The 25,069-nt window shown below is 48.5% G+C and overlaps 1 protein-coding gene across 2 annotated transcripts in view; it reads left to right on the top strand.

The window, feature by feature from the left end:
- fam114a2 (family with sequence similarity 114 member A2) overlaps positions 1-13,055 on the top strand; it is a 36,402-nt gene extending 23,347 nt beyond the window's left edge. Inside the window, exons 11-14 of one of the 2 annotated variants that reach the window (XM_038795800.1) lie at positions 1,224-1,363; positions 4,900-4,972; positions 5,433-5,486; positions 10,112-13,055. In XM_038795800.1, the coding sequence (XP_038651728.1) occupies positions 1,224-1,363; positions 4,900-4,972; positions 5,433-5,486; positions 10,112-10,213 (369 nt within the window). In that variant the 3' untranslated portion in view covers positions 10,214-13,055. The remainder of the gene's footprint in view (positions 1-1,223; positions 1,364-4,899; positions 4,973-5,432; positions 5,487-10,111) is intronic. The other variant, XM_038795799.1, reaches the window with a different exon arrangement.
- The last annotated feature ends 12,014 nt before the right edge of the window (positions 13,056-25,069 follow it).

Raw genomic sequence — 25,069 nt, 5'->3', positions numbered from 1 at the left:
TCCGAGAAGCTCAAGGTCTGGAGTCAGACTTAGTCTGCAACTGGAGAGCTACATGCCAGCTTTCTATCTGAGCCTGACACTTTGGAAGAAAGATGGTAAGATTCACCTGTAATGTGTTGTTTAGGTCAGTAGATGGGGCAGTGGGCCCTTTGATTCCCAATTAGAAGACCATGCCGCTGCCTGTTGTTCCAACTCCATCGTCCCAAAAAGCAACATTTCTTAAATAATAGCCAAACTGTAACTACACTTCAAAACTGACAATTGCTTTGAAGTCAAAAGAAAGGAATTTGGAGAGAGCATTCACAACAGAATCAGGATTGCTTCTCTCAGGTCATACCACTTGATTAGCATATCGTAGCGTGATAAATAAAAATGTTGCCACAGTCCCAGAGGACCATAGGCTGCTCTCCCCTTGTGAGAGCCGACTGGCAATGGTTTAACCTAAGGGTCACCACACCGGCGAGGTAGCCTCTGCCGATACAGAAATTGTTAGCATCGCTCAAAATCACGAACCAGCTGTCCATCTAATTGAGTGAACCGACCCCTAAATGTCAAGACTACAGCCTAGACTGCCTCAGACCTGTTAGCTGCCCTGCTCGCTCAGATGTAAGATGGTCAGTTTCTCTTGCTGTGACTTTGTCAGCTTGGAATATTCTGCAGCTTTGTGTGTGTGTGTGTGTGTGTGTGTGTGTGTGTGTGTGTGTGTGTGTGTGTGTGGGGGGGGGGGGGGGGACACATTTCTGAATCTAAGCTCAGCTAACAGCATACTGTTACCTGCCCTATCACAGCAAATTCTGGCTTCATATAAATGATGGCTCAGACAGCCTTGCTGGCAGCAGTTTATTGATGTATATGGCATTTGAATATCATAATGATAAAATAGTGCTGCTGGGACTCTGATTATTTAAGCAACTCTACAACATATTGTCTTAATCTCACAAATGCTTTGAAATATATTAAGCAAATATATGCAGTATGCATTACTTACTATGTAAGCATGTTTGCCAGTCAGGCACTTTAACAGTCGACGCAGTGTTGGAACATACGCACCAATGCATACAATTCTGCAAATAAACAAATTTTCCACCGTGAAAATATCCATTGTATTTCCATATGTCATCTGAAACTTTTTGCATCTCCTGCTGCATGGTATTCAACAGTCAAAAGACAATACAGTGTTTGTTGTAACCTCAAAATTGATCATTTGTCTGTACAATTCACAGAATATCCATGCATTTGCTATCAGAAGCCTGGCGGAACTCACTGCTCGATCCATTGAACAGTTCCATAAAGTGGCAGTACTCATTCTTCACAGTCGGGACAAAGATGTGAGCGCACTGGACAGTGCCAAAACTCTGTCAAAGTATGAGAATTTAACTCTATTACAGAAGTAAAATGCTGCAGAAAACTGAAATAAAAACTTGAAATTCTCAGCAGGTCAGGATTCAGTTGTGGAGACAGAGAAACTGAGTGAATATTTCACTGGGAAGAGTTGAAAAATGTGATGGGTTTAAACAGCTGAAAGGATGGGAGGATGGAAAAAGAACAAAAGAGAAGGTCTGATAATTGGATTGGATTTGTTTATTGTCGTGTGTACCGAGGTACAGTGTAAAGTATTTTTGGGATACAGGAGGGATTAAGTGACAAAAGGATTAGTGATGCAAGGCCAAACAGGACAGCGGGCAGTGTGGTTGGTGGTGGCACTGGCATTGGTGTAGAGATTGCAAATTAAAATTGTTGAACTCAATGCTGAGTCCAAAAGACTATAAAGTGCCTAACTGAGAGATGAGGCGTTGTTTCCCAAACTTGCGTTGAGCTTCATTAGAATTCTGCAGGATGCCAAAGACAGAGAAGTCTATATGAGAGCAAGATGGAGGATGAAAATGACCGACCTCTGGAAGCTTGGGGTCAAGAATACGCACTGATCCACAAAGCAGTCGCCCAAAGTGGTCTCCGCCGTATAGAGCAGACTGCATTGTGAGCAATGAATACAGCGTACTAAATTGAAAGAAGTACACATAAATAATTTTTTCACCTGGAACAAATATTTGGAGCCTTGGACAATGGTAGTGAAAAAGTAAAATAGAGATGTTGCATCTCCTGCACTTGCTTGGAAAGGTGCAGCAGTAAGGGGACATGATGAGGGGAATGATTGAGGATTAAGGTGGCAATGGTGCCTTCAGAATGCTGGGAGGGAAGGGGAAGATGCATTTGGTGGTAGCATCATGCTAAAGGTGGTGAAAATGGCAGGTGATCTATTGAATACGGAGGCTGTTAGCGAAGGAGGCGAGGACACGATTCTGGGAGAGAAGGGAAAGAGTGAGTGCAGATGTTCCGGAAATGGGCCGGACACAGTCAAGGACCTTGTCAACCATGGTGGGTGGGGGGGAGGGGATTCCTAGTTGTTGGGAAAAAAAGAAGACATATACAAAGTGCTGGTATGGATGGTTGTATCGTAGAGCAGGAATGACAGAAATGGATAAGCTGAGAGAATAGAATAGAGTCTTTGCAGGAAGTGAGGCATGAGGAAGTGTAGTCAAGGAAACTGAAGGATCCAGTTGGCTTATAGTGAGCATTGATTGATAGCCTAATCCTAAAAATGGCGATAGGAAAGAGAAGAGTTCATTGATGGATAATGTGGAGGTGAGAAAAATATGGAAATTGGAAACAAATTTGTTGAAACTGGAAAAGGAGGTGAGAGAGGGGGACACGAGTAGGACTGGAAGGCGGAATGTTCCAGGTGTCCTACAGAAAGGCTGACTTAATTAGAGCCGTATTTGGGGGATTCCACATCCTTGCACCTCACTTCCTGTAATGACCCCATTTAATAATAATAACCTTTATCTGCCTCCACCATATATTTCTTGTGCTTCTGATATATCTATTCTTGTTCGGCTCAGGATTCACTCCACCATGGTTGATACGTCCTCAACCACGTCATGCATTTCGCACTCGCCCCATTCCATCCCTCCCAGAACCATGTCCTCACCTTCTACCCACCAGCCTCCATATTGAGCAGCTCCAACATTTCTGCCTCAACCAAATGCAACTTTCCCTCCTTTAAGCATTCTGAAGAGGCCATATCCTCCATGACAACCTGGTCCACTCCTCAATCGCTCTAAACATTCTGTCCTTCCCACGGCTCCTTTCCATGCAAGAGCAGTGGATGTAATATCTGCCCTTTTATCTCCTCTCTCATCACTGTTCAAGGACCCCAAACAGTCCTTTCCAGGTGAAAGTGATTTACATGTTCTTCCGTCAATTTAGTATACTGTATTCAGTGCTTAAAATGCAGCCCGCTCTCTATTAGGGACACCACACGCTGATCATTTTAACCTCTCCTGATTTTCACCCTATCACAGATCTTCCCTGTTCCTTTTTTCAGCCAACCCTTTTTTTTTCAATTACGTGAAACCCATTTCTAACTATTCCCAGTTTTAATGAAAGGTAATTTACCTGAAATGTTAACTCTGTTTCTCGCCCCACAACTGCTACCTGACTTGAGTATTTCTAGAATTTTCTATTATGTGAAAGTTGTGATAGAGTAGAAGACTTGCCTCGTATTTTTAAGTTTGACGTGTATGTACTTAAAAATGGAATATCGTGAACTTCATTCCCAGATGTGTTACTAGATGCTGTAGTGAAAGTAGAGGAACAGAATAAGCTGTGGAAACAAACATCTAGCTGGTAGAGTTGGCTAGCAGAAAAGAGTTAGTCGGCAGCTCCTTTTATTCTTTGCCTGAAATTTTTCTATTAAAGGCAAAGTATAAAATGAGATGTTGATTTTGCTTTTGTCCGTTTTGCACTGCCATCCCAGTGACGCCTCTAATAAACCTCAAGCGTCAGGAAAATAACACCACTAAAAAAAGTCCATAACATTTTAGATTTAATCAAAAGGAACATAGAGAGTAAACAAGCAATGGAACACTTTTATAAGAGGATGGTTATGCCACTTAGTGTTGCGTGCAGGTTGGACAACCCATTAAAAAAAGGACACTAAAATCATACATAGCATAAAACATAATCTTTAAAAATGTTTAGTATAGCTTTCTATCTTGTGAATGACCAAATGCTTTTTGAGACAGCCTGGGGTACTAATGTGTGGACCCTGTCACTATGTATCTGACAAAGTGGAGCTGTCTGTAAGCAGTTTTTGATGGAATGTACAGCATTCTAATTTGCAAGCTCATAAGTTGAAGCAAACTGATAATGTCCATCAGTTCTCCTCTTCTAAGGGCAACATGGTGACACAGTGATGAGCACTGCTGCTTCATGGCGCCGAGGACCCGGGTTCTATCCCGACCCCGGGCCATTGTCCGTGGGGAGTTTTCACATTCTCCCTGTGTCTGCGTGGGTCACACACCCACAACCCAAAAAGATGTGCTGGATAAGTGGATTGGCGATGCTAAATTGCCCCTTAATTGGAAAAAAAATAATTGGGTACTCTAAATTTATTTTTTGAATAGTTCTCTTCTTTTGACTCTTCTCAGTTATTTATTTTTTTAGAGAGTTTCATTCATTTTCTCCAATTAACGGGCAATTTACTGTGTCCAATTCACCTCCCTGCACATCTTTTGGGTTGTGGGGGCGAAACCCACGCAAACACGGAGAGACTGTGTAAACTCCACATGGACAGTGACCCAGAGCCAGGATCGAACCTGGGACCGCAGCGCCGTGAGGCAGCAGTGCTAACCCCTGCACCACGGTGCTGTCCTGACTCTTCTCCATTATTATCCCATGTTGGATTAGCCCTCCCTCCTCAATGGATGATAGCGAAAAAGATAGAATACTTTTTTAGGGCCAGGAGGAAGAGGGAACAACCTAGGATAATTTCATCGGCAGATATTTTATTTTTCTGAATTGTTGAACATTTTTTCTAATTCCAGTTTCTGTTTACAGGGTGACTGTTGTCTTGTGTAAGGAAATGGCTGTTCTTTCTAAGCAATTTACCTCCTGCTTGACAAGAATGGGGGTAAGGAGTTGAGTTTTTTTCTCTGATGCAGAACTTCAAATCAAGTTATAAAATCTATTAAAGTGGTTAGCAATGTGATACAGAAATCACAACACCAATGTCCCAAGTAGATGGCTGTAGGTTGCATCCAGTGAGGTTTAGTCAGCTTATCATATTTGCGTTTTGTTAAGTCAGCTTCACTATCAGAACTTTGTAACTTGTAAAAGTGAGAAATAATTAAATGGATGTCGCAGCAAGTGTGCTCATTCACTCTTCAGCGGCGATAATGAAATTTGTGATCAGGTTTACACTCTCCTTTTGGCTGAATGAGGAGAGTTTACATGCTTCCTGTTTGTTGGCTATGATTCAGTTTTCTATGGTTTAATATGTTTTTACTGTCCTTCATTCCAACATTTATCTCTTGAAGGTTTTCTGTGCAAATTGTACACACCCAAAATACCTTGCTCTGTTTTCTTTACAGGCAAAAGAGAAGGTAGAGGTTCTTAATCCGTTGATTACCGGAGTATTTTTGGAGGTAAATTTGATCAAAATCAATTTGCAGACTGTAACTGGTTAAGCTCATCATACATAAACCGAATTTTCACTGCATAAATATCAGATTGGCTCACTGGTGGCAGCCTTGTCTTTGAACCAGAAGATTGTGGATCCAAGCCCAACTCCCAGGACCTGAGCAAACCATGTAGAATGACACGCCAGTGCAGTATTAAAGGAGTCATACATTGGTGGAGGTGGTGCGTTTCCAAAAAGACATTAAATCAAGGCCCCTCCTGCTCACTGAGGTGGAGAATATTCCTAAGCATTATTTAAAGCACAGGAGTGCTGACCAAATGCTATCGCTTAACCAACACCACCAAAACATATCTGAGTAAATGGTCATTTAGAACATAGAACATACAGTGCAGAAGGAGGCCATTCGGCCCATCGAGTCTGTACCGACCCACTTAAGCCCTCACTTCCAACCTAACCAACCTATTTTGGGCAGCACGGTAGCATGGTGGTTAGCATCAATGCTTCACAGCTCCAGGGTCCCAGGTTCGATTCCCGGCTGGGTCACTGTCTGTGCGGAGTCTGCACGTCCTCCCCGTGTGTGCGTGGGTTTCCTCCGGGTGCTCCGGTTTCCTCCCACAGTCCAAAGATGTGCGGGTTAGGTGGATTGGCCAGGCTAAATTGCCCTTAGTGTCCTAAAAAATAATGTTAATGGGGGTTGTTGGGTTACTGGTATAGGGTGGATACGTGGGCTTGAGTAGGGTGATCATTGCTCGGCACAACATTGAGGGCCGAAGGGCCTGTTCTGTGCTGTACTATTCTAATTCTATCCCCGTAACCCAATAACTCCTCCTAACCTTTTTTTATTGGTCACTAAGGACAATTTATCATGGTCAATCCACCAAACCTTCATGTCTTTGGACTGTGGGAGGAAACCGGAGCACCCGGAGGAAAACCCACGCAGACATGGGGAGGGCGTGCAGACTCCACAGTGTCCTAGCGGGTAATCGAACCTGGGACCCTGGCGCTGTGAAGCCACAGTGCTATCCACTTGTGCTGCCGTGCGGTCCTCACTGTTGTTTGTGTCCTTGCTGTGTGTAGATTGGATGCTCACATGATAACAGTAATTACACTCTGAAAGATATATAGAAGCAAACTATTTCTTTTTTTTTCATGTTCATTTAGTTGAAATCAAAAGTATCCAATTAAAAGTCAAAGTAATTATTTTCTACTGTTGAAAATCATTTATATGTTTGATAGAACATTTAACTTTCTTTGGTAGCAATTTTGTAGCTCAATACATAGCATCAAAAAGAATATGATTGGGTTGTTTTGTCTTATTGTTTCGGAGATTGCTCTTGTATATAAATTGGCTACAAATTTACTTGCACAACAGTGATTACACTTCAAAAGTACACTATACCAGAAGATGTTTCCTCTTGTGGGGTGACTAGAACTAAGGGACATGGTTTAAGAATAAGAGATCTCCCGATTCAGATGAAAATGGGAGAATTTTGTGCTCTCAGAGGGGTGTTGTATGTGGAATGTTCTTCCCCATAAAGCAGTGGAGGCTGGGTCATTCAATTTATTTAAGGCTGGTTTGGACAAATTTTTGATAAACACAGGAATCAAAGGTTATGCAGGACAGACCGAGAAGTGAAGTTGAGACCACGACCAGATCAGATATAATCTTATTGAATCTAGGATCAGAATCTACTGCTAGGGGTCACTGTTTAAAAATAAGTGGTTACCCGTTTAAAACTTGAGATGTGGCAAAATCTTTTCTGAGGGGAGTGAGTCCTTGGAACTCCCTTCCTGAAAAGATGGTGGAATCAGTCTTTCAATATTTTTCGGGCCAAGGTGGATAGATTTTTGGTAAGGAAGGGGTGATGGGCTATCTGGGGTATGCGGGATGCAGATTTGAGATTACTATCAGATCAACCGTGATCTTATTAAATGGCGGAGCAGGCTTGAGGGGATGAATGGCCTACTCCTGCTCCTTGTTCATATAAATGGCAGAGCGGGATTGAAAGCTCAAAAGGCTTGCTCCTGCTCCTCAGCCCTATGTTCCTAGGTTCCAAAGTATTTTAGAACATCTAAGGATGTGATATAATTCCAAGTTCTTTTTATAAATTGCCATTACACAAAAATATCGCTAGTGCATTCTGTAGAAGTCAGTAATTATATTTGCCTACAGCAAGGCTCCTATTCACAGCAGCTGCAAATAGAACACCATAAAGGACATTGTAACATTAAGCAATTTGCCATTGGAGGGAATTTCCTTTTGAGATATTTCTTTCATTTTTGTCATTCTTTGAGAGTTCCATGAAAGCAGACTGCCAATTTAAACAACTGCTTTGTGCAAACCAGTCAGTAGGAGAAAAGATCAAATTATTTGTAGGACCAAATACGGAAAGTACCTGCAGATTATGTGAAATGCTGTCCTTGGAATGCAAAACTGTCAGCTCTTGACTTCCTCATTGTTTGTTATCTGTGACAACCTTGAGGTTTTTAAAATCCTTAGCTTGATCACAGCTTCCTAATTTATCTGGTCTTCTCTCAGTTTCAACTTCTGCACTGTCTGATTACCAGTATTGATCCTTTGCTGTGGTTTGTTATAAAAGAAAGCTTGGCAGAAAGTAAAACAAGGCCTGCCAGCATTCAGTAAAAGCTCAGATCTCAGCACTATTCTAGAACCAGCGCGAGAATCGGTCAGAGAATACCGCCCTACGTATATGAGGAACAAGAGAGTAGCTAGGGAAAGAGTTGGTCCACTCAAGGACAAAGGAAGGACATTTTATGTGTAGAACCAGAGGAAGTAGGTGAGGTCCTGAATGAGTATTTTGCATCAGTATTCACAAAGGAGGGGGACACGTTGATTGGTGGTGTCTCAGAGGGATGTGTAAACACTTGAGAACAGGTCGTTATTAGGCGGGAGGAAGTGTTAGGCATGTTAAAAAGCATTACGGTAGACAAATCCCCAGGGCCAGATAGCATCTATCCCAGATTACTGAGGGAAACAAGAAATTAAATCACTGGGCCTCTGACAGAAATCTTAGTGTCCTCATTGGCCACAGGTGAGATCCCAGAGGATTGAAGGATAACCAATGTTGTACCGTTATTTAAGAAGGGTTGCAAGGGTAACCCGGGTAATTATAGGCCAATGAGCTTGATGTCAGTGATAGCAAAATTGTTGGAAAAGATTCTCAGGGATAGGATCTGCACACATTTGGAAGTGACTGGTCTTATTAGCGACAGACAGCATGGTTTTGTACGAGGGAGGTCATGTCTCACTAATTTGATTGCATTTTTTGAGGAGATGACATAAATGATTGGCGAGGGAAGGGCTGTGGATATTGTCTACATGGATTTTAGTAAAGCATTTGACAAGGTCCCTCATGGCAGGCTGGTGCAAAAGATTAGATCACATGGGGTCAGGGATGAACTAGCTGGATGGATCCAGAACTGGCTTGGCCATAGAAGACAGAGGGTAGCAGTGGAAGGGTGTTTTTGTCCGAATGGAGGTCTGTAACTAGTGGTGTTCTGCAGAGATCTTTGTAATATATATATATGACTTGGAAGAAAACGTATTAGGTCTGATTAGCAAGTTTGTGTATGATACTAAGATTGCAGGAGTTGAGGAAGTGATAAAGATTGTCAGAGAATACAGCAGGATATAGATAGGTTGCAAAATTGTGCAGAGAAATCGCAGATGGAATTTAACCTGGACAAATGGGAGGTGATGCATTTTGGTATGTCCAATTCAGGTGGGAGCTATTTAAAAAAATGGCAGAACCATCAAGCATAGAGACAAAGAGAGATCTGGGCGTGCAGGTCCACAGATCCTTAAAAGTGGCAGCACAGGTTGGAATGGTGGTAAAGAAAGCATATGGCATGCTTGCCTTCATAGGATGGGGTATCAATATCTCGAAAGTTATGTTACAGTTATATAGAACGTTTGTTAGGCCACATTTGGAATACTGTGTCCAATTCTGGTCTCCGCACTACCAGAAGGACGTGGAAGCTTTGGAGAGAGTACAGAAAAGGTTTACCAGGATGTTGCCTGGTATGGAGAGTATTAGCTAAGAGGAGAGATTGAATAAACTGGGATTATTCTCCTTCGAGAGACGGAGGCTGAGACGCGACCTGATAGAAGTTTCTAAAAGTATTAGGGGTATAGATAGGGTGAACAGTTGGAGGCTTTTTCCCAGGCCACAAATGCTAAGTACAAGGGGGCACAAGTTCAAGGTGAGGGGGGAATAGGTTCAGTGGAGATGTACAGGTGAAGATTTTTACACAGAGGGTGGTGGTGGCCTGGAATGCACTGCCAAGTGAGGTGGTTGAGGCAGATACATTAGCAACGCTTAAGACTTATCTGGATAGGCACACGAACAGACGGGGTATAGAAGGATACAGGAGGTTGGTCTAGTTAGGACACATGATCGACGCAGGCTTGGACGGCCGAATAGCCTGTTCCTGCGCTGGATTGTTCTTTGTTCTAGAATTCATCCAGTAATTCCAATGCAGAGGCAGGATTGCATAACTCACCTGTTTGTCCTTCTGCTGCCATGCATGTGAACAACTGGAATTAATTTTTTTGGCCAAAGACAAATCTATTACAAATTTTGTAACATGTTTAAACTTCTCTTCCAGGCTTCCAACAGTGCAACCTACGTTCAGGACGCATTCCAGCTCCTGCTTCCCGTTCTTCAAATATCTCAAATCCAGATTCGCTTGGACACCACTGCACACTGACTGATTTAATTTACTTGTCAGATACAAAACCTTTGTGTGAATTTCATGCCAGGAAATTATCTATCAGTGTGGATTATTTTCGGATGCATTTTGCAACAGTCGGGGCTGTTTTGGATATGGATTCTGAGGGGAGGTGAAGTTCAATATTGAGCTGAAAAATAGTCCCCCCTCAGAATAAAAAGGATACATTTTTTAAAATGTATGTCTTTCTTCAATCCCATTTGTGCAGGAATGTACCTTAGTATTCTGATATTAAAGTCCAGCAGGCTGCCAGATTTTCTTAAAATCCAAACTTTTGTCTTTGAGTGACTGAACACTTCATACTCCTTGTAATTAATTGCCTCCAAATTTATTTTTCAGTACCTAGTATAAAATAATAGCTATACATAACAAATGTTATTTTCACTATTATCTTCTTGCAACATGAAATTTAATTTGAGATTGCTATATAAATTATAACGGTACTGTCTATACTTATGTCAAAGTCTAATTTTTGAGACCAACTTTTTCAGCCAAAAGTCATGGGGTGGATTTTTACTTGGCTAATTCTTCCAAGGGGTTGACATGTGCTTGATTTGGAGCCAAATGAAATCCAAAATAGACCATTATAATGGAATAAAGTTTAAAAAAAAATCAAAAAGCATAGATAATAATTAACATTTTATTTATTTTAGAACATTTTAGGGCAGCATGGTGGCACATTGGTTAGCACTGCTGCCTCACAGCGGCAGGGACCCGGGTTTGATTCCCACCTTGGGTGACTGTGGATTTTGCACTTTTTCCCCTTGTTTGCTCCGGGTGTTCTGGTTTCATTCCACAGTCCAAAGATATGCAGGTTAGGTGGATTCAACATGCTAAATTACCCCTTAGGGTGAGGTTACAGGGTCTAGGTAGGATTGTCTTTCAAAGGATTGGTGCAGACTCAATGGGCCGAATGGATTCTTTCTGCTCTGCACTAAACGGATTCTAGGATTACAAACCATAAATAAAAAGAAAATTTAAATGTTTCCGCATTTATTTATTGGTACTACTTTTCATTAGTATTTATACATTTGCAATGAAATCGAATCATTAACATCAGGATAAAACTTTGGTTCTGAAAGTTTTGGACTTTGTTCCCTGAAAAACTGGGGTCAACTTTTATAGGATATCAACTTTTATAAAACTACACACTATAATGGAGAGTGCACAAAAGTGACCACTAATGAAATACTGTGCCATCAGTTTTTTTTTTTGCTGTGTTTGGCTGATTATTTAACTAAATGCACTTTTAGATATTTCTTTATTTTCTTATCGTGTACCTCAAATATTGCAAAGAAATGCAATTCATTACTTTGAGTTGACTGAGAATTGACATGTGGTTAAACACAAAATCCATTCTGAGAAATCCAGAGAATATTGTCCATTTGTCATTCAGATGAGCTGTTATACCCCAAGTCTGCCTAATCCTGTCGTTCAAGCTTTTGTGGCACAATTCAATCAGCAGAAGGGAAAAATGTTGGTTTCCTGGCTGACCTTCTTTCAACCAATACTTTTAAAAATAGATAAGCTAGTCCCTCACCTTGTTTTGTGTCACAGCAATTGCAGTTCAAAGCAGTTCGTCACACTTGAAACACAATTGCGCATTGACTGGCTTTTGGTTGAAATGTGCATGTTGTGGTAAGTATGTCTCTATGTAAGACAAGATAAGGTGCTTCTATGAACACAAGATTCATTTTTCATAATCTGTATTGACATCAGTCCATAATTAGGATGAGGTATATTTGTAGCAGCAGCATTGATCCATTAATTGCCCCTTTCCCACAAAGGAGAAAAAGGCTTTTGAGTTTTGAAACCTGTTCTTTTGCTCTGTTATCTAATTATGCAACCCATGTTTATGGTATTGTCTTAAATTGAGTTTAATTCTTCAACTACTACAGCAGCATTAATGTATACGCATCCAGACGCTAGATGATGCTTTGTTGTCAGTTATTTAAGTTTCTGTTCATTAACTGTTGCAAATTGGGGCTGGCACGTGGCGCAGTTGTGAGTACTGGGACTACGGCGCTGAGGACCCGGGTTCGGATCCCGGCCCTGGGTCACTGTCCGTGTGGAGTTTGCACATTCTGCCCGTGTTGCACATTCTTCCCAAAGATGTGCAAGTTAGGTGGATTGGCCACGCTAAATTGCTCCTTAATTGGGAAAAAAAAATAATTGAGTACTCTAAATTTATTTTTTAAAAAACAACTATTACAAATTAAAGTGTCCGTTGGCCTTAACTGAGTCCAGTATTGCCTGGAAAAAAATCGTATTTACTTAACCTTATTTTGAATTTCAGGAAGCCGATGGTCACCAAATAATGCAAGGAAATTTTTTTTAATGATTATTTTATTATAAGTATTCTGTATTTTAATTTAATGTCTGCCATACCTATTGATGATGGAAATGTCCACTGCTTCGTTTGTGAAAAAAAGCACACTAGCAGAACTTTATAATTTATTAGACTTCATCTTGTTTTACATGACTTTCAAGAATTTGTTCTTCATGATTAAAAGAAATTACTGCTTCAAAATATTTCTCATATCAACGTGTTTGCGTTCAACTTGTACAGTGGAACCTATGTAAATTTCCTTTTTTTAAAGCTTTTTCTATTATTAATTGTGATAATTAGTAAATAATACACTATTGGTGTTGAACCAGTTTATTACCCATTACCCAGCAATAATATGCAAAATCTGTTGAGCAATAAGTCACTGAATATAGAATGTATCGATGAGTGAGTGTTATTGAACAAATCAGTTGTTTACTGGTTAAATATGGAATAAATTCTACAGTTGATGTCTGCCGTCAACCTATGCTTATACATACCAGCTGTATTCCAATGGTATTGTACGCAAAAAGACAAACTAAAGTGTCGTCTACATTTGGAGAAGTTGCAGCCAGGGAATAAGTGGATAAAATGGCATAATTGTAGTTCAGAGCCCATTTTAAATTAATGTATTGTGTTCTTATGGGCACGATGTAACGGAAAAGTTTCTAAGTATAATTTCATGCGGGTTTATCTGGGAGTCTCTCACCGACTCTGTCGGCAAGTTCCCCACTGCTATCTAACCACACTTAGTGATTGTGTGGGCACTGGGAAGTTCCTCTACAGGCTAGCCCACACTTGGAATTATTTTCATCACCAAACCGGGTCCTCCGAGATCGAGCCATCGATTTGAAAGGGTGCCCTGATCTCTAAATGAGCTTGAGGGTTCTGCCACACCTCCATCTACGGACAATGTCACCCCCCCCCCCCCCCCCAATTACATGGGCATTACCCCACCCACCAAGTGAGGACACTGCTATAGAGTCACTGAGGGGGCCCTTTTTCAGACCTTCCCATGCCCCTTTTCACCCCCCAAAACATTTCAGAGGCCCATTATTCTCTTCCCCCCTCCCCCCCCCTTTTATCTGGGGTAGGCCCCATCCCTTGGCATATCACCTGGCACCGTGGCAGTGTCGGTGCAAGTGCCAAGGTGCCAGCCTGCCAATGCCAGAGGGAGAGCCAGGGTGCTGCCCTGTACCTGACCACCCACTGGTTTTCCAGTGGCATGAGAGTCTCCCCAGGTACTGTGAAGCCTGGACCACATTTGTGTGGACCAGTACTAATCAGTGCCCACATGACCTCTCGGTTAGATCACGGCAAGCCATTAGATCAGGTTTCCATCTTGTTAATGAGGTGGAGATTGCCCTTAATTGACCTCAATTAGCTTTGCACCATGTCGAGACAATATCCGGATCCCACCAATGGGAGTGGGCCGGTTAAATCACAAACTACTCGGTGCCTGATTTGGGCTTCTACGATCTAACCGGCCCACACAGATCCTCACTGGGCGCAACGTGGCCATTAAATCAGGCCGTATATATTTATGTCCAATATAAATTGTAATAATTATAATAAATTGTTTCTGTAAAGAAGGAATTTCCATTTATAAAGTGTCTCTCACATCCTCAGCATGACCAAAGCACTTTATATCCAATTAAGTACTTCTGAAGTGTAGTCACATTTGTTCTGTAGGGGAATATGACCCCCCAATGTGCACACCGCAAGATTCCACAATCACTAAAATGGCCAAATAATCTGTTTCTGCAATTGAACTCTTTCGCTGTCCTTCCGATAGCACGTGTGTTTTTTATGTCCACCATGAGTGGCAGGCAGGGTTTAGCCCCTTAACTGAAAAGTGGGATTGCTGAACGTGCAACTCTCCTTTGGTGGGACATTGTGGTGTCGAGCTTGAATCTACAAACCTTGGACTTGGACAAAAGTGATTCCCAATTGAAAATCGTCAACTAGCAACATTTCACATCCAATTGTACCATCAATTGTACGCGAGGTGAGTGATTTACCAAAGACAGGCTTTAATTGACTAGAACACAGCTCTGCGATCGTCTACAATGGAAAGGGCCGATCGTCATGCGTCTGACCATTTATACCTCGTTAATAGAGGCGTGGTTAACTCAGCCTCTCGGCCAATCGGTCGAGAGGCACATGACCGACCAGGGCCAATGGTAAGCCGACGTTCTGGCCCAATGGCAGACGAGTATGCAGATCATATCACCACATCCTGGACATGGATCGATCCAATGGGGGATCCAGCACCGTGTTAAAGTCCCCCCCAGTATCAAGCCCCCCGTCTCTAGATCCGGAATGCGGCCCAACATGCGCCGCATAAAACCCGCATCGTCCCAATTTGGGGCATAGACATTCACCAGCACCATCCGCTCCCCTTGCAACTTGCCGCTCACCATCACATACCTCCCTCCACTGTCAGCCACCACCTTTGATGCCTCAAACGACACCCTTTTTCCCACCAGAATCGCCACCCCCTGATTTTTTGCATCCAGCCCCGAATGAAACACATGGCCTACCCAGCCCTTCCTCAGTCTAACCTGGTCCGCGACTTTCAGGTGCGTCTCCTGGAGCATAGCCACGTCCGCCTTCAGCCCCTTCAGGTGCGTAAACACCTGGGCCCGTTTGACCGGCCCATTCAGCCCCCTCACATTCCAAGTTATCAGCTGGATCAGAGGGCTTCCTGCCCCCCTCCCCTGCCGACTAGCCATAACCCGTCCCCTGCCCGCCCCAGGTCAGCACCCCTCGTTCGGCCCGTTCCCCACGGCGGCAAACCCCCACCCCAGCCCCCCCTGCAGACTCCAGCTCCTTCCTGGCCATTTCAGCAGCAACCCGGTACCCTCACCCCCCCCCCCCCCCCGGGCTAGGACCCCTCCCAGCCACATTACTCTCACCGTAGCCATCCCGTGAGCCAGCTAACTTCTGCTGACCCCGGCAGCTCCCGCCACACCTCTGACCCCTCCCAATGTGGGGCTACTCCTCCCCGCCCCATCCACCCTCAGCGCGGGAAACAGAAGAAAAGCCCGCGCTTTCCCTCTGCCCGACCCCACCCCCGGAAAAAAACAGACAGCACCCCACCCGCCCAAGAACCAACACACAACCAGCTTAAAACAGCATAAAACAGAGACCCTTCCCACCAAAAGTTAACATAGTTCTTTACAAACCCCCGACCCTCAGTCAGAGTCCAGCGTCTTGGCCTGCACAAAGGCCCACGCCTCCTCCGGGGACTCAAAATAAAAGTGCCGGTCCTTGAAAGTGACCCAGAGACGCGCCGGCTGTAACGTGCCAAACTTTACATTCTTTCTGTGGAGCACCGCCTTTGTCTGGTTGTACCCGGCCCTCCGCTTGGCCACCTCCGCACTCCAGCCCTGGTAGATCCGCACAACCGTGTTCTCCCACTTGCTGCTCCGCTCCTTCTTGGCCCACCTAAGCACGCACCCTCGGTCAACGAACCGGTGGAACCGCACTAGCACCACCCGTGGCGGCTCATTTGGTTTGAGCCTCCTGGCCAGTATTCTGTGGGCCCCCTCCAGCTCCAGGGGCCCCTGGAAGGACCCAGCTCCCATCAGCGAGTTCAACAAAACTACCATATAGGCCCCCAGGTCTGACCCTTCCAGCCCCTCCGTGAGGCCCAGGATCCGCAAATCTTTCCACCTCGACCGGTTCTCCATCTCCTCGAACCGCTCCTGCCACTTCTTGTGGAGCGCCTCGTGCATCTCCACCTTTACCGCGAGGGCCGCGGCCTCATCCACTCTTTCAGAGGCTTGTTGTCGGAGCTCCCGGATCTCCACCCCCTGGGCTGTCTGCGTCGCCAGCAGCTTGTCCGTATTCGCCTTCAGCGAGTCCAGCAGCTCCACTTTGAACTCCTGAAAACAGCGCTGGAGAGTCTCCTGCTGCACCTGCGCCCACTGCCTCCATTCCTCGAGGCCTCCACTGGCCGCCATCTTGATTCTCTTCCCCTGTTTTTTCTTAGGCGCTGCCACCGCTATTTTGCTGGCCCCACTCCTGGTCAAGACCATAGACCACTGGGGATCCGCTGCAGACACTTCCCACGTCGGGAACTGTCAAACAAGTACCACTGGGGGCCCTTAAAAGAGCCCAAAAGTCCGTTCCTGGCGGGAGCTGCCGAACGTGCGGCTTAGCTCCACATAGCCGCAACCGGAAGTCCCATTATAATCCTTGTCATTACCTTACTTTATAATAATACTTTATTATTATAAAGTATTATCCCTGTTGTTATCTGCTGACAATTTGATCCCTGTGCAAATATGATCCCACATTGTTTTTACAGTTTTTGAGAGCTATCACCTGTGGTGTGTCCATGCCTGAAAACCAACCACTGGCAGTGTGTGTCCTTGGGTGTTTATTCACAGCTAGCAGCTTGTGTGATTTTCAACCCAACTCTCCCCCTTAAATAATTAAAAGCATCTTCAAATATGTATAGGTATTTTATCGAAATATGCATATTGCAATGATTTTATTTCATGATTAGAAAAGTCAATAAATCAGAAATGTTGTAGACACAAAAACCAAAATCAGTATTATACTGCACCGCTATTGACACAGATTATGTGATGTTTTATATCGATTAAACTACAGAGATGGATCTTGGTACACAAGTAAAAAGCTAATATCAATGATTGCGACATAGACAAAGTTTTCCTTAGATGTGCCTGGCACTGAAGAAATAGCAGCCTCATTCAGCAGATCTTCCTCATCTAAAAGGGAAGTAGGTGCGGTAAATAATGTAGCAAGGCCATTAAAGCAGGCAGTATAGCTGGTTTCTAGTCAGACAGATTTCTAAAATGGGAAATAGTTGAGGACCATTGGCAAAGTGTGTGGGGTTAACCAATCAAAGAAATGGTGTGTGGTGATATAACCACTGTAGATATGTGTACTTGCAATAGGGGGATGAATGGCTGTACCTGTAATACAGGTTCCTGTAAGCCCCTGCCGGCTAGCTCCGCCCACAGAGTGCTTGTGTATAAATATGCATGTGAGTCACTGAGATCCTATTCTACAGCTGCCGCCGGAGGAATAGCATCACACAGCAATAAAGCCTCGATTGTACATGTCTCGAGTCTTTGTGTGCAATTGTTAGCGCCACAATTTATTGCTGTGTAATTTTCCTTACACCATGGACATCAGGATCAAGCCTGACCGTCTGCAGCTGGATCCGCAGTCGCCTCACACCAGGAAAGACTTTGTTCACTGGCTTGCAGTCTTCGAGGCCTACATCTGTTCAGCGGACCCTCCCCCGACGGAGGCTCAAAAAAGACAACTCCTGTACTCAAGACTTAGCTCCAGTGTCTTTCCGCTAATTTGAGATGCGACTGACTACACCAGAGCTATGGAACTGCTCAAGGAGAACTATGCACCATCGGCGAACACCCTGTTTGCGAGACATCTACTCTCTACTCGCGTCCAGCAGCCGGGTGAGTCGATTGAGGACTTCTGGAGGTCCCTTATACCTCTGGTACGAGACTGCGACTGCCGGGCCCTCACAGCCACAGAACACTCTGATTTACTCATGCGCGATGCCTTTGTTACAGGCATTGCATCGGACCCCATCCGGCAATGACTGCTGTTGGGGCCACCCTGGACCTCGTGGCCACAACGACTCTGGCGCTTCCCATGACGGCCGCCTCCCGTAGTGCGCGATCTTACTCCGCTAGCCACTTGGCCCACCTGTCCTACCCCCTGTGGACCCCGCAAACGGCCTCCCCAGGCCCACCTGTCCTACCCCTCGTCGACCCCGCAACCAACCCCCCCAGCAGCCGCCCCCGCGCACTACGCTGTGCCGCTCGCCGCACCGCACCTCCTGGGGGTCCCCGCTGTTACTTCTGCGGTCAGCAGAAGCACCCCCGCCAACGTTGCCCGGCCCGCACCGCGACCTGCAAAGCTTGTGGCAAGAAAGGCCACTTTGCAGCGGTGTGTCTGTCCCGGACTGTTGCCGCTATCGCGCCCCCGTTCCCCCCCCTCACCTCAGCCGATCGCACAATGGGCCCTGCCGTCCGCTTCCCTCGACCCCACGTGCGATCAGTGGGCGCCGCCATCTTCATTCCCCACCGCCATGTGCAATCCATGGGCGCCATCATCTTGTGCCAACCCCAAACCGTGTGCTCCATGGGCGCCACCATCTTGTGCCAACCCCAAAACGTGTGCTCCATGGGCGCCACCATCTTGTCCGCCGCCATCTTCTCCCACACAGGTACTCCAGACGCCGCCATTTTGTCCTCCCCGGGACGGGGCCACGGGACACGGGTCACTACCGCCACTCGGCGGACTCATCAGACTCGATTGCCGATCGCCCGCTACTCGCCTCCGTTACGCTCGACCAGTCGCGTCCTCGCAACCTGGCACCCTCTTCCACAATGGTGCTGGTCAATGGCCACGTGACCTCCTGCCTCATCGACTCCGGGAGCACCGACAGCTTCATCCACCCGGACACAGTAAGGCGCTATTCTCTTGCAGTCCATCCCGCCAACCGGCAGATCTCTCTCGCTCCGGTTCCCACTCTGTCCCGATCCGGGGTTTCTGCCTGGTTAAACTTACTGTACAGGGCATGGAATTTGACTGTTTCCGTCTGTACATTCTCCCCAACCTCTGCGCATCACTCTTACGAGGCCTGGATTTCCAGTGCAATCTCCAGAGCCTCACCCTCAAATTCGGCGGACCCCTACCTCCCCTCACCGTTTGTGGCCTCGCGACCCTCAAGGTCGAGCCTCCCTCACTCTTTGCCAATCTGACCACAGATTGCAAGCCCGTCGCCACCAGGAGCAGACGGTACAGCACACAGGACAAGGCCCTCATCAGGTTCGAAGTCCAGCGGCTGCTTTGGGAGGGTATCATCGAGGCCAGCAACAGTCCTTGGAGAGCCCAGGTGTAGTGGTTAAGACCGGGGAGAAGCACAGGATGGTTGTGGACTACAGCCAGACCATCAACCGGTACATGCAGCTCGAAGCGTACCCTCTCCCCCGCATATCTGATATGGTCAATCAGATTGCACAGTACCGGGTCTTCTCTACTATTGACCTGAAATCCGCTTACCACCAGCTCCCCATCCGTAAATTGGACCGTCCCTACACTGCATTCGAGGCAGACGGTCGTCTGTACCAATTTCTTAGGGTTCCCTTCGGCGTCACGAATGGAGTCTCGGTATTTCAATGAGAAATGAACCGAATGGTTGAACGGTATGGACTGCAGGCCACCTTCCCGTACCTCGACAATGTCACCATCTGCGACCATGACCAGCAGGACCATGACGCCAACCTTTCTAAATTCCTCCACACCGCATCTCTCCTTAATCTCACGTACAACAAGGAGAAGTGCCTGTTCCGCACAGACCGCTTAGCCATCCTCGGCTACGTAGTCCAAAACAGACTACTGGGGCCCGACCCCGACCGCATGCGCCCCCTCATGGAGCTTCCACTCCCCCACTGCCCCAAAGCCCTCAAACGCTGCCTGGGGTTCTTTTCTTATTACGCCCAGTGGGTCCCACAATACGCGGACAAGGCCCGTCCACTTATCCAGTCCATACATTTTCCCCTCATGGCCGAGGCACAACAGGCCTTCGTCCGCATTCGATCTGACATAGCCAAGGCCGGGATGCACGCAGTAGATGAGGCACTGCCTTTTCAAGTAGAAAGCGCGCTTCAGATGTCACCCTTGCCGCCACGCTGAATCAGGCCGGCAGACCCGTGGCATTCTTTTCACGCACCCTCCAGGCCTCCGAAATTCAACATTCCTCTGTTGAAAAGGAGGCACAGGCAATTGTTGAAGCGGTGCGACACTGGAGGCATTACCTGGCCGGCAGGAGATTCACTCTCCTCACTGACCAACGGTCGGTAGCCTTCATGTTCAACAACACGCAGCGGGGCAAGATCAAGAATAACAAAATCTTGCAGTGGAGAATCGAGCTCTCCACCTTTAACTACGAGATCTTGTATCGCCCCGGCAAGCTCAACGAGCCCCCAGACGCCCTCTCCCGAGGTACATGTGCCAGCGCACAAGTGAACCAGCTCCGTGCCTTGCACGAGAGCCTTTGCCATCCGGGGTCACTCGCTTGTACCATCTGATCAAAGCCCGCAATCTGCCCTACTCCGTCGAGGAAGTACAGACAGTCACCAGAAACTACCAGGTCTGTGCGGAGTGCAAGCCGCACTTCTACCAGCCAGATCGCGCACGCCTGGTGAAAGCGTCCGCCCCTTTGAACGCCTCAGCGTGGGTTTCAAAGGGCCCCTCCCCTCCACCGACCGCAACACCTAGAATTTTCTAGGTTCCCCTTCGCCATCCCATGCCTGGATATGACGTCTGCCACCGTCATCAAGGCCCTGGATTCCATTTTTGCTCTGTTTGGTTTCTCCGACTACATCCACAGTGACAGGGGATCCTCATTCATGTGTGATGAGCTGCGTCAGTTCCTGCTCAGCAGGGGTATTGCCTCCAGCAGGACGACTAGCTACAACACCCGGGGAAACGGGCAGATAGAGAGGGAGAATGGGACGGTATGGAGGACCGTCCAGCTGGCCCAACGGTCCAGGAACCTCCCAGCCGCTCGCTGGCAGCAGGTCCTCCCTGATGCGCTCCATTCCATTCGGTCACTACTGTGCACCGCAACTAACAGTACACCCCATGAACGTGTTTTTGCCTTCCCCAGGAAGTCTACATCCGGGGTGTCTATCCCGACGTGGCTCACGACTCCGGGCCTTGTCCTTCTCCGTAGGCATGCCCGGCACCACAAGGCGAAACCCCTGGTGGACAAAGTACGCCTACTCCACGCCAACCCTCAGTATGCCTACGTGGAGTTCCCCGATGGCCGCCAGGACACAGTCTCGCTCCGGGACCTGGCTCCCTCAGGTGCTGATCCCATGCCCACGCCCCTTTTCCCCCGCGCCACCCTACTTTTCCCCGGCGCCCCCATATTCGTCCCCACCAGGTCCATCACTCGTCCCCCTGCCCACACTGGAGGACACGGAAGATTTCAGCTCGCTCTCGGAGTCGTTCCGCCAGCAGCCAGCACCAACACCGCCAGTACCTGCACCATCGTTGCCATCACTGCCTGTGCCGACATCACCACCACAGCTACGCCGATCACAGCGGAACGTTTGACCGCCGATTCGGCTCAACCTGTAACCTGCTAACCGGATGGATCCTTGGTTTTCTTTGTTTGAACCCTTTTGTAAATAGATCATCCTTTGTATTATAGTTACACGTCACCTCCGCCGGAATCATTTTTTACAGGGGGTGAATGTGGTGAGATAACCACTGTAGTTATGTGTACTGCAGTAGGGGGATGTATGCCTGTACCTGTAATACAGGTTCCTCCGGTAAGACCCTGCCAGCTAGCTCCGCCCACAGGGAGCTTGTGTATAAGTATGAGAGCTGCTCAGACCCTTAGTCTACTGTTGCAGATGGAGGGACAACATCGTACAACAATAAAGCCTCTATTGTACTAGTCTCTCGGCTTTGAGTATAATTGTTAGCGCTACAGAGTGTTTGCGGTCTTAGCCAGGATAATGGAGGAGGAGGTGGACACGGACACTTTGGTGGCAATATTTGGGGGCTCGGAGATGCCGGGGCTCATTGAGAGGAGGAAGGCCGGTGCCTTGGCCTTGGCCTCTCTGATTGGTGAATTTTGCTGTGGCGGTCGGCATCGCCACCGGGGGTAGCGGCTTAGTTGGGTAACCTGTATGACTTCCTGTGATTAGAGAAGATAAAGTATGAGTTAAGGGCTCTTCAGGGGGTTTAAGGAAAGGTGGGGGATGTTTGTGACCGTGTTTGAGTGGCTGTTCGTCGCGGGGAGTGAAAAATCTGTACAGACTGTATAGTTGATTGTAGGGAAGCATGTTTCCCGGGGTGTTCATTCGCTGTAACCTGTTCTGATATATGTTTGTAATAAAATCCATTTTTAAAAAAACCTGGCAACGTGGTGAGGGCGAGGGAGGAGATCCGGCGGGCGCCAGGTCCCGTAGGGAGACTGTGTCTTGTCGGCCATCGGGGTACTCCACGTACGCGTACTGGGGGTTAGCGTGGAGTAAATGGACCCTCTCGACCAACGGGTCCGACTTGTGCGCCCGCGCGTGTTTCCGGACAAGGATGGGCCCCGGGGGCTGCCAGCCAGGTCGGGAGCGAGGTCCCTGAGGAGGACTTCCTAGGGAAGATAAGGAGACGTTCGTGAGGCGTCTGGTTAGTTGCAGTGCAGAGCTGAGACCGGATGGAGTGGAGGGGGTCTGGGAGGATCTCCTGCAGGCGGGGTACTGGGAGATTCCTGGACCGTAGGGTCAGTAGGACGGTCTTCCACCAGCCCCACACTCCCCCCCCCCCCCCCCCCCCCCCCCACCGGCGCACCTCACTGTCACCCCCTGCCCTGTACATCTGCTTTTCCCGCCGGCCCTGCCTGGACCCCCCCCCCCCCCCCCCCCCCCGGTCCCCCCGGGCAGAGGATGGGACCGTGTGCTGGAGTGTCACGGCCGCATGCAGGGATGGTCCGGGTGGAGGGTGGTACTGTGGCCATGGGTCAGACATTGACCAACGATGTAGAGCCCAGAGCTCATCGCAGAGCGGGTTGTCATCATCCTCCATGGCCTGTAATAGACACGCTTCCACCGGCGACCGTGTGAGCCAGGCCAGCTGTGCCGCAGGTGGATGTGCAATGGAGGGGTAGTGTGCATGCGGGTGAGGTGGGGGTGGTTGGTGGTGGGTGGGGGGGGGGGGGGGGGGTGAGGGTGTTGGTGGCGGGTCGGTGGGGGAGGGGTGAGGGTGTTGGTAGTGGGTGGGTGGGGGTGAGGGTGTTGGTGGTGGGTGGGTGGGGGGGGTGAGGGTGGTCGGCTGGTGCCATGGTGTGCGGTCTGTGCCCATACTCGGCGATTCCCACGCCCCCCTAGTCAGTGAACCGGGCAGTTATCGGCCTGTCCCGTGCCCGCTGGCCCAGCCGGTAACGGTGGGAGGCCTCCCGTCCATGTCCAGCCAGTCTGCCCTGACCATTGCCCCCATCCTCCTCCTCTGGGGAGGACTGCGCCTCGTCCTGCTGCTCCTCCACTCCCCCCTCCTCTGCCTGCGGCACATTGCCCCTCTGCTGGACTATGTTGTGCAGGACGCAGCAGACCACAACGATGCGGCCGACCCTATCTGGCGGGTACTGGAGGGCCCCTCCAGAGCGGCCCAGGCACGTGAGATGCATCTTCAGCAGCGCAAAGCCCCTCTCCAACACACCCCTTGTCGCTGCAGGGGCATCATTGTAGCGATTATCCGCGTCACTCTGTGGCCTCCGTATAGGCGTCATCAGCCACGACCGCAACGGGTAACCCCTGTCACCCAGCAACCAGCCCCTCAGCCGGGGGGTGGCGTCCCTCGAACATGCCGAGGATGTAAGACTGCGCCCATACGTATGAGTCATCTACACTTCCCGGGTACCGGGCGCAGACGTGCAGGATAATCATGCAGTGGTCGCAGACCAGCTGAATGTTTATGGAATAGGTCCCCTTCCTATTGGTGAACACGGCCTTGTTATCTGCAGATGGCCGCACGGCGACGTGCATCCCATCGATCGCGCCCTGGACCATGGGGAACCCGGCCATGGCAGCGAAGCCGACGGCCTGGGCGTCCTGGCTGGCCCGGTCCACAGGGAACCGGATGTAGTGGTCTGTAATGGCATATAGGGCGTCTGTCACTGCCCGGATACACCGGTGCACCGATGTCTGCGAGATGCCGGACAGGTCCCACTCGGCGCCTGGAATGACCCCGTGGTATAAACGTTCAGGGCCACCGTAACCTTGACGGACACGGGGAGAGGGTGTGCTCCGCCATTGCCACGGTGCCAGGTGTGCCAGCAGGTGGCAGATGTGTGCCACGGTTTCCCAGCTCATCCGGAGTCTACTCCTGCATTCCCGGTCCGTGAGGTCCTGGTACGACAAGCGGGACCGGTACACACGGGGCCTCCTCGGGCGTCTCCGTCACCGTGGTGCCACCACCTCGTCCTCCCCCTCATCCTCCTCCTCGTCCTGTCGGGCGGTCGGCCCTCCAGCCTGGGCGGCTGCCACCTGCCCCTCTGCAGCACGCTCCTCTGCGGCAGCCTCCGCCGCCTCCCTGGCACGCTGCTCCTCCTACCCCAGGGCAACATGTAGAAGTGAAGCTGCTGCCACGGCGGCCAACATCACCAGCTGATCAGCAAACATAATGGCCTGCAGGGGGTGGGGGTGGGGGAAACGACGACATGTCAGCATTGTGCATACCTCCCCCGCAGCCAGGTGCCATGGACTGCATGGTAGCGTCTGTTGGGAGCTGGCACCTGGCCAGAGGGACAACTTCCCTCGCCCTCTCCCCTCACCCCGGCACTCGCCCCCCTCCCCACCACTCGCCCCCTCATCCTGGCACTCCCCCCCCGCCCCGGCACTCTGGCCCCCGCCCCGGCACTCTCCCCCTGCCCCGGCACTTCCCCCCTCCCGCCACTCGCCCCCTCACCCCGGCACTTCCCCCTCTCCGGC

Source organism: Scyliorhinus canicula, chromosome 4 (assembly GCF_902713615.1).
Source record: "Scyliorhinus canicula chromosome 4, sScyCan1.1, whole genome shotgun sequence".
Classification (NCBI taxonomy): domain Eukaryota; kingdom Metazoa; phylum Chordata; class Chondrichthyes; order Carcharhiniformes; family Scyliorhinidae; genus Scyliorhinus; species Scyliorhinus canicula.
The sequence above is the reverse complement of the archived record's forward strand: the minus strand, read 5'-3'. Positions and strand labels throughout refer to the sequence as shown.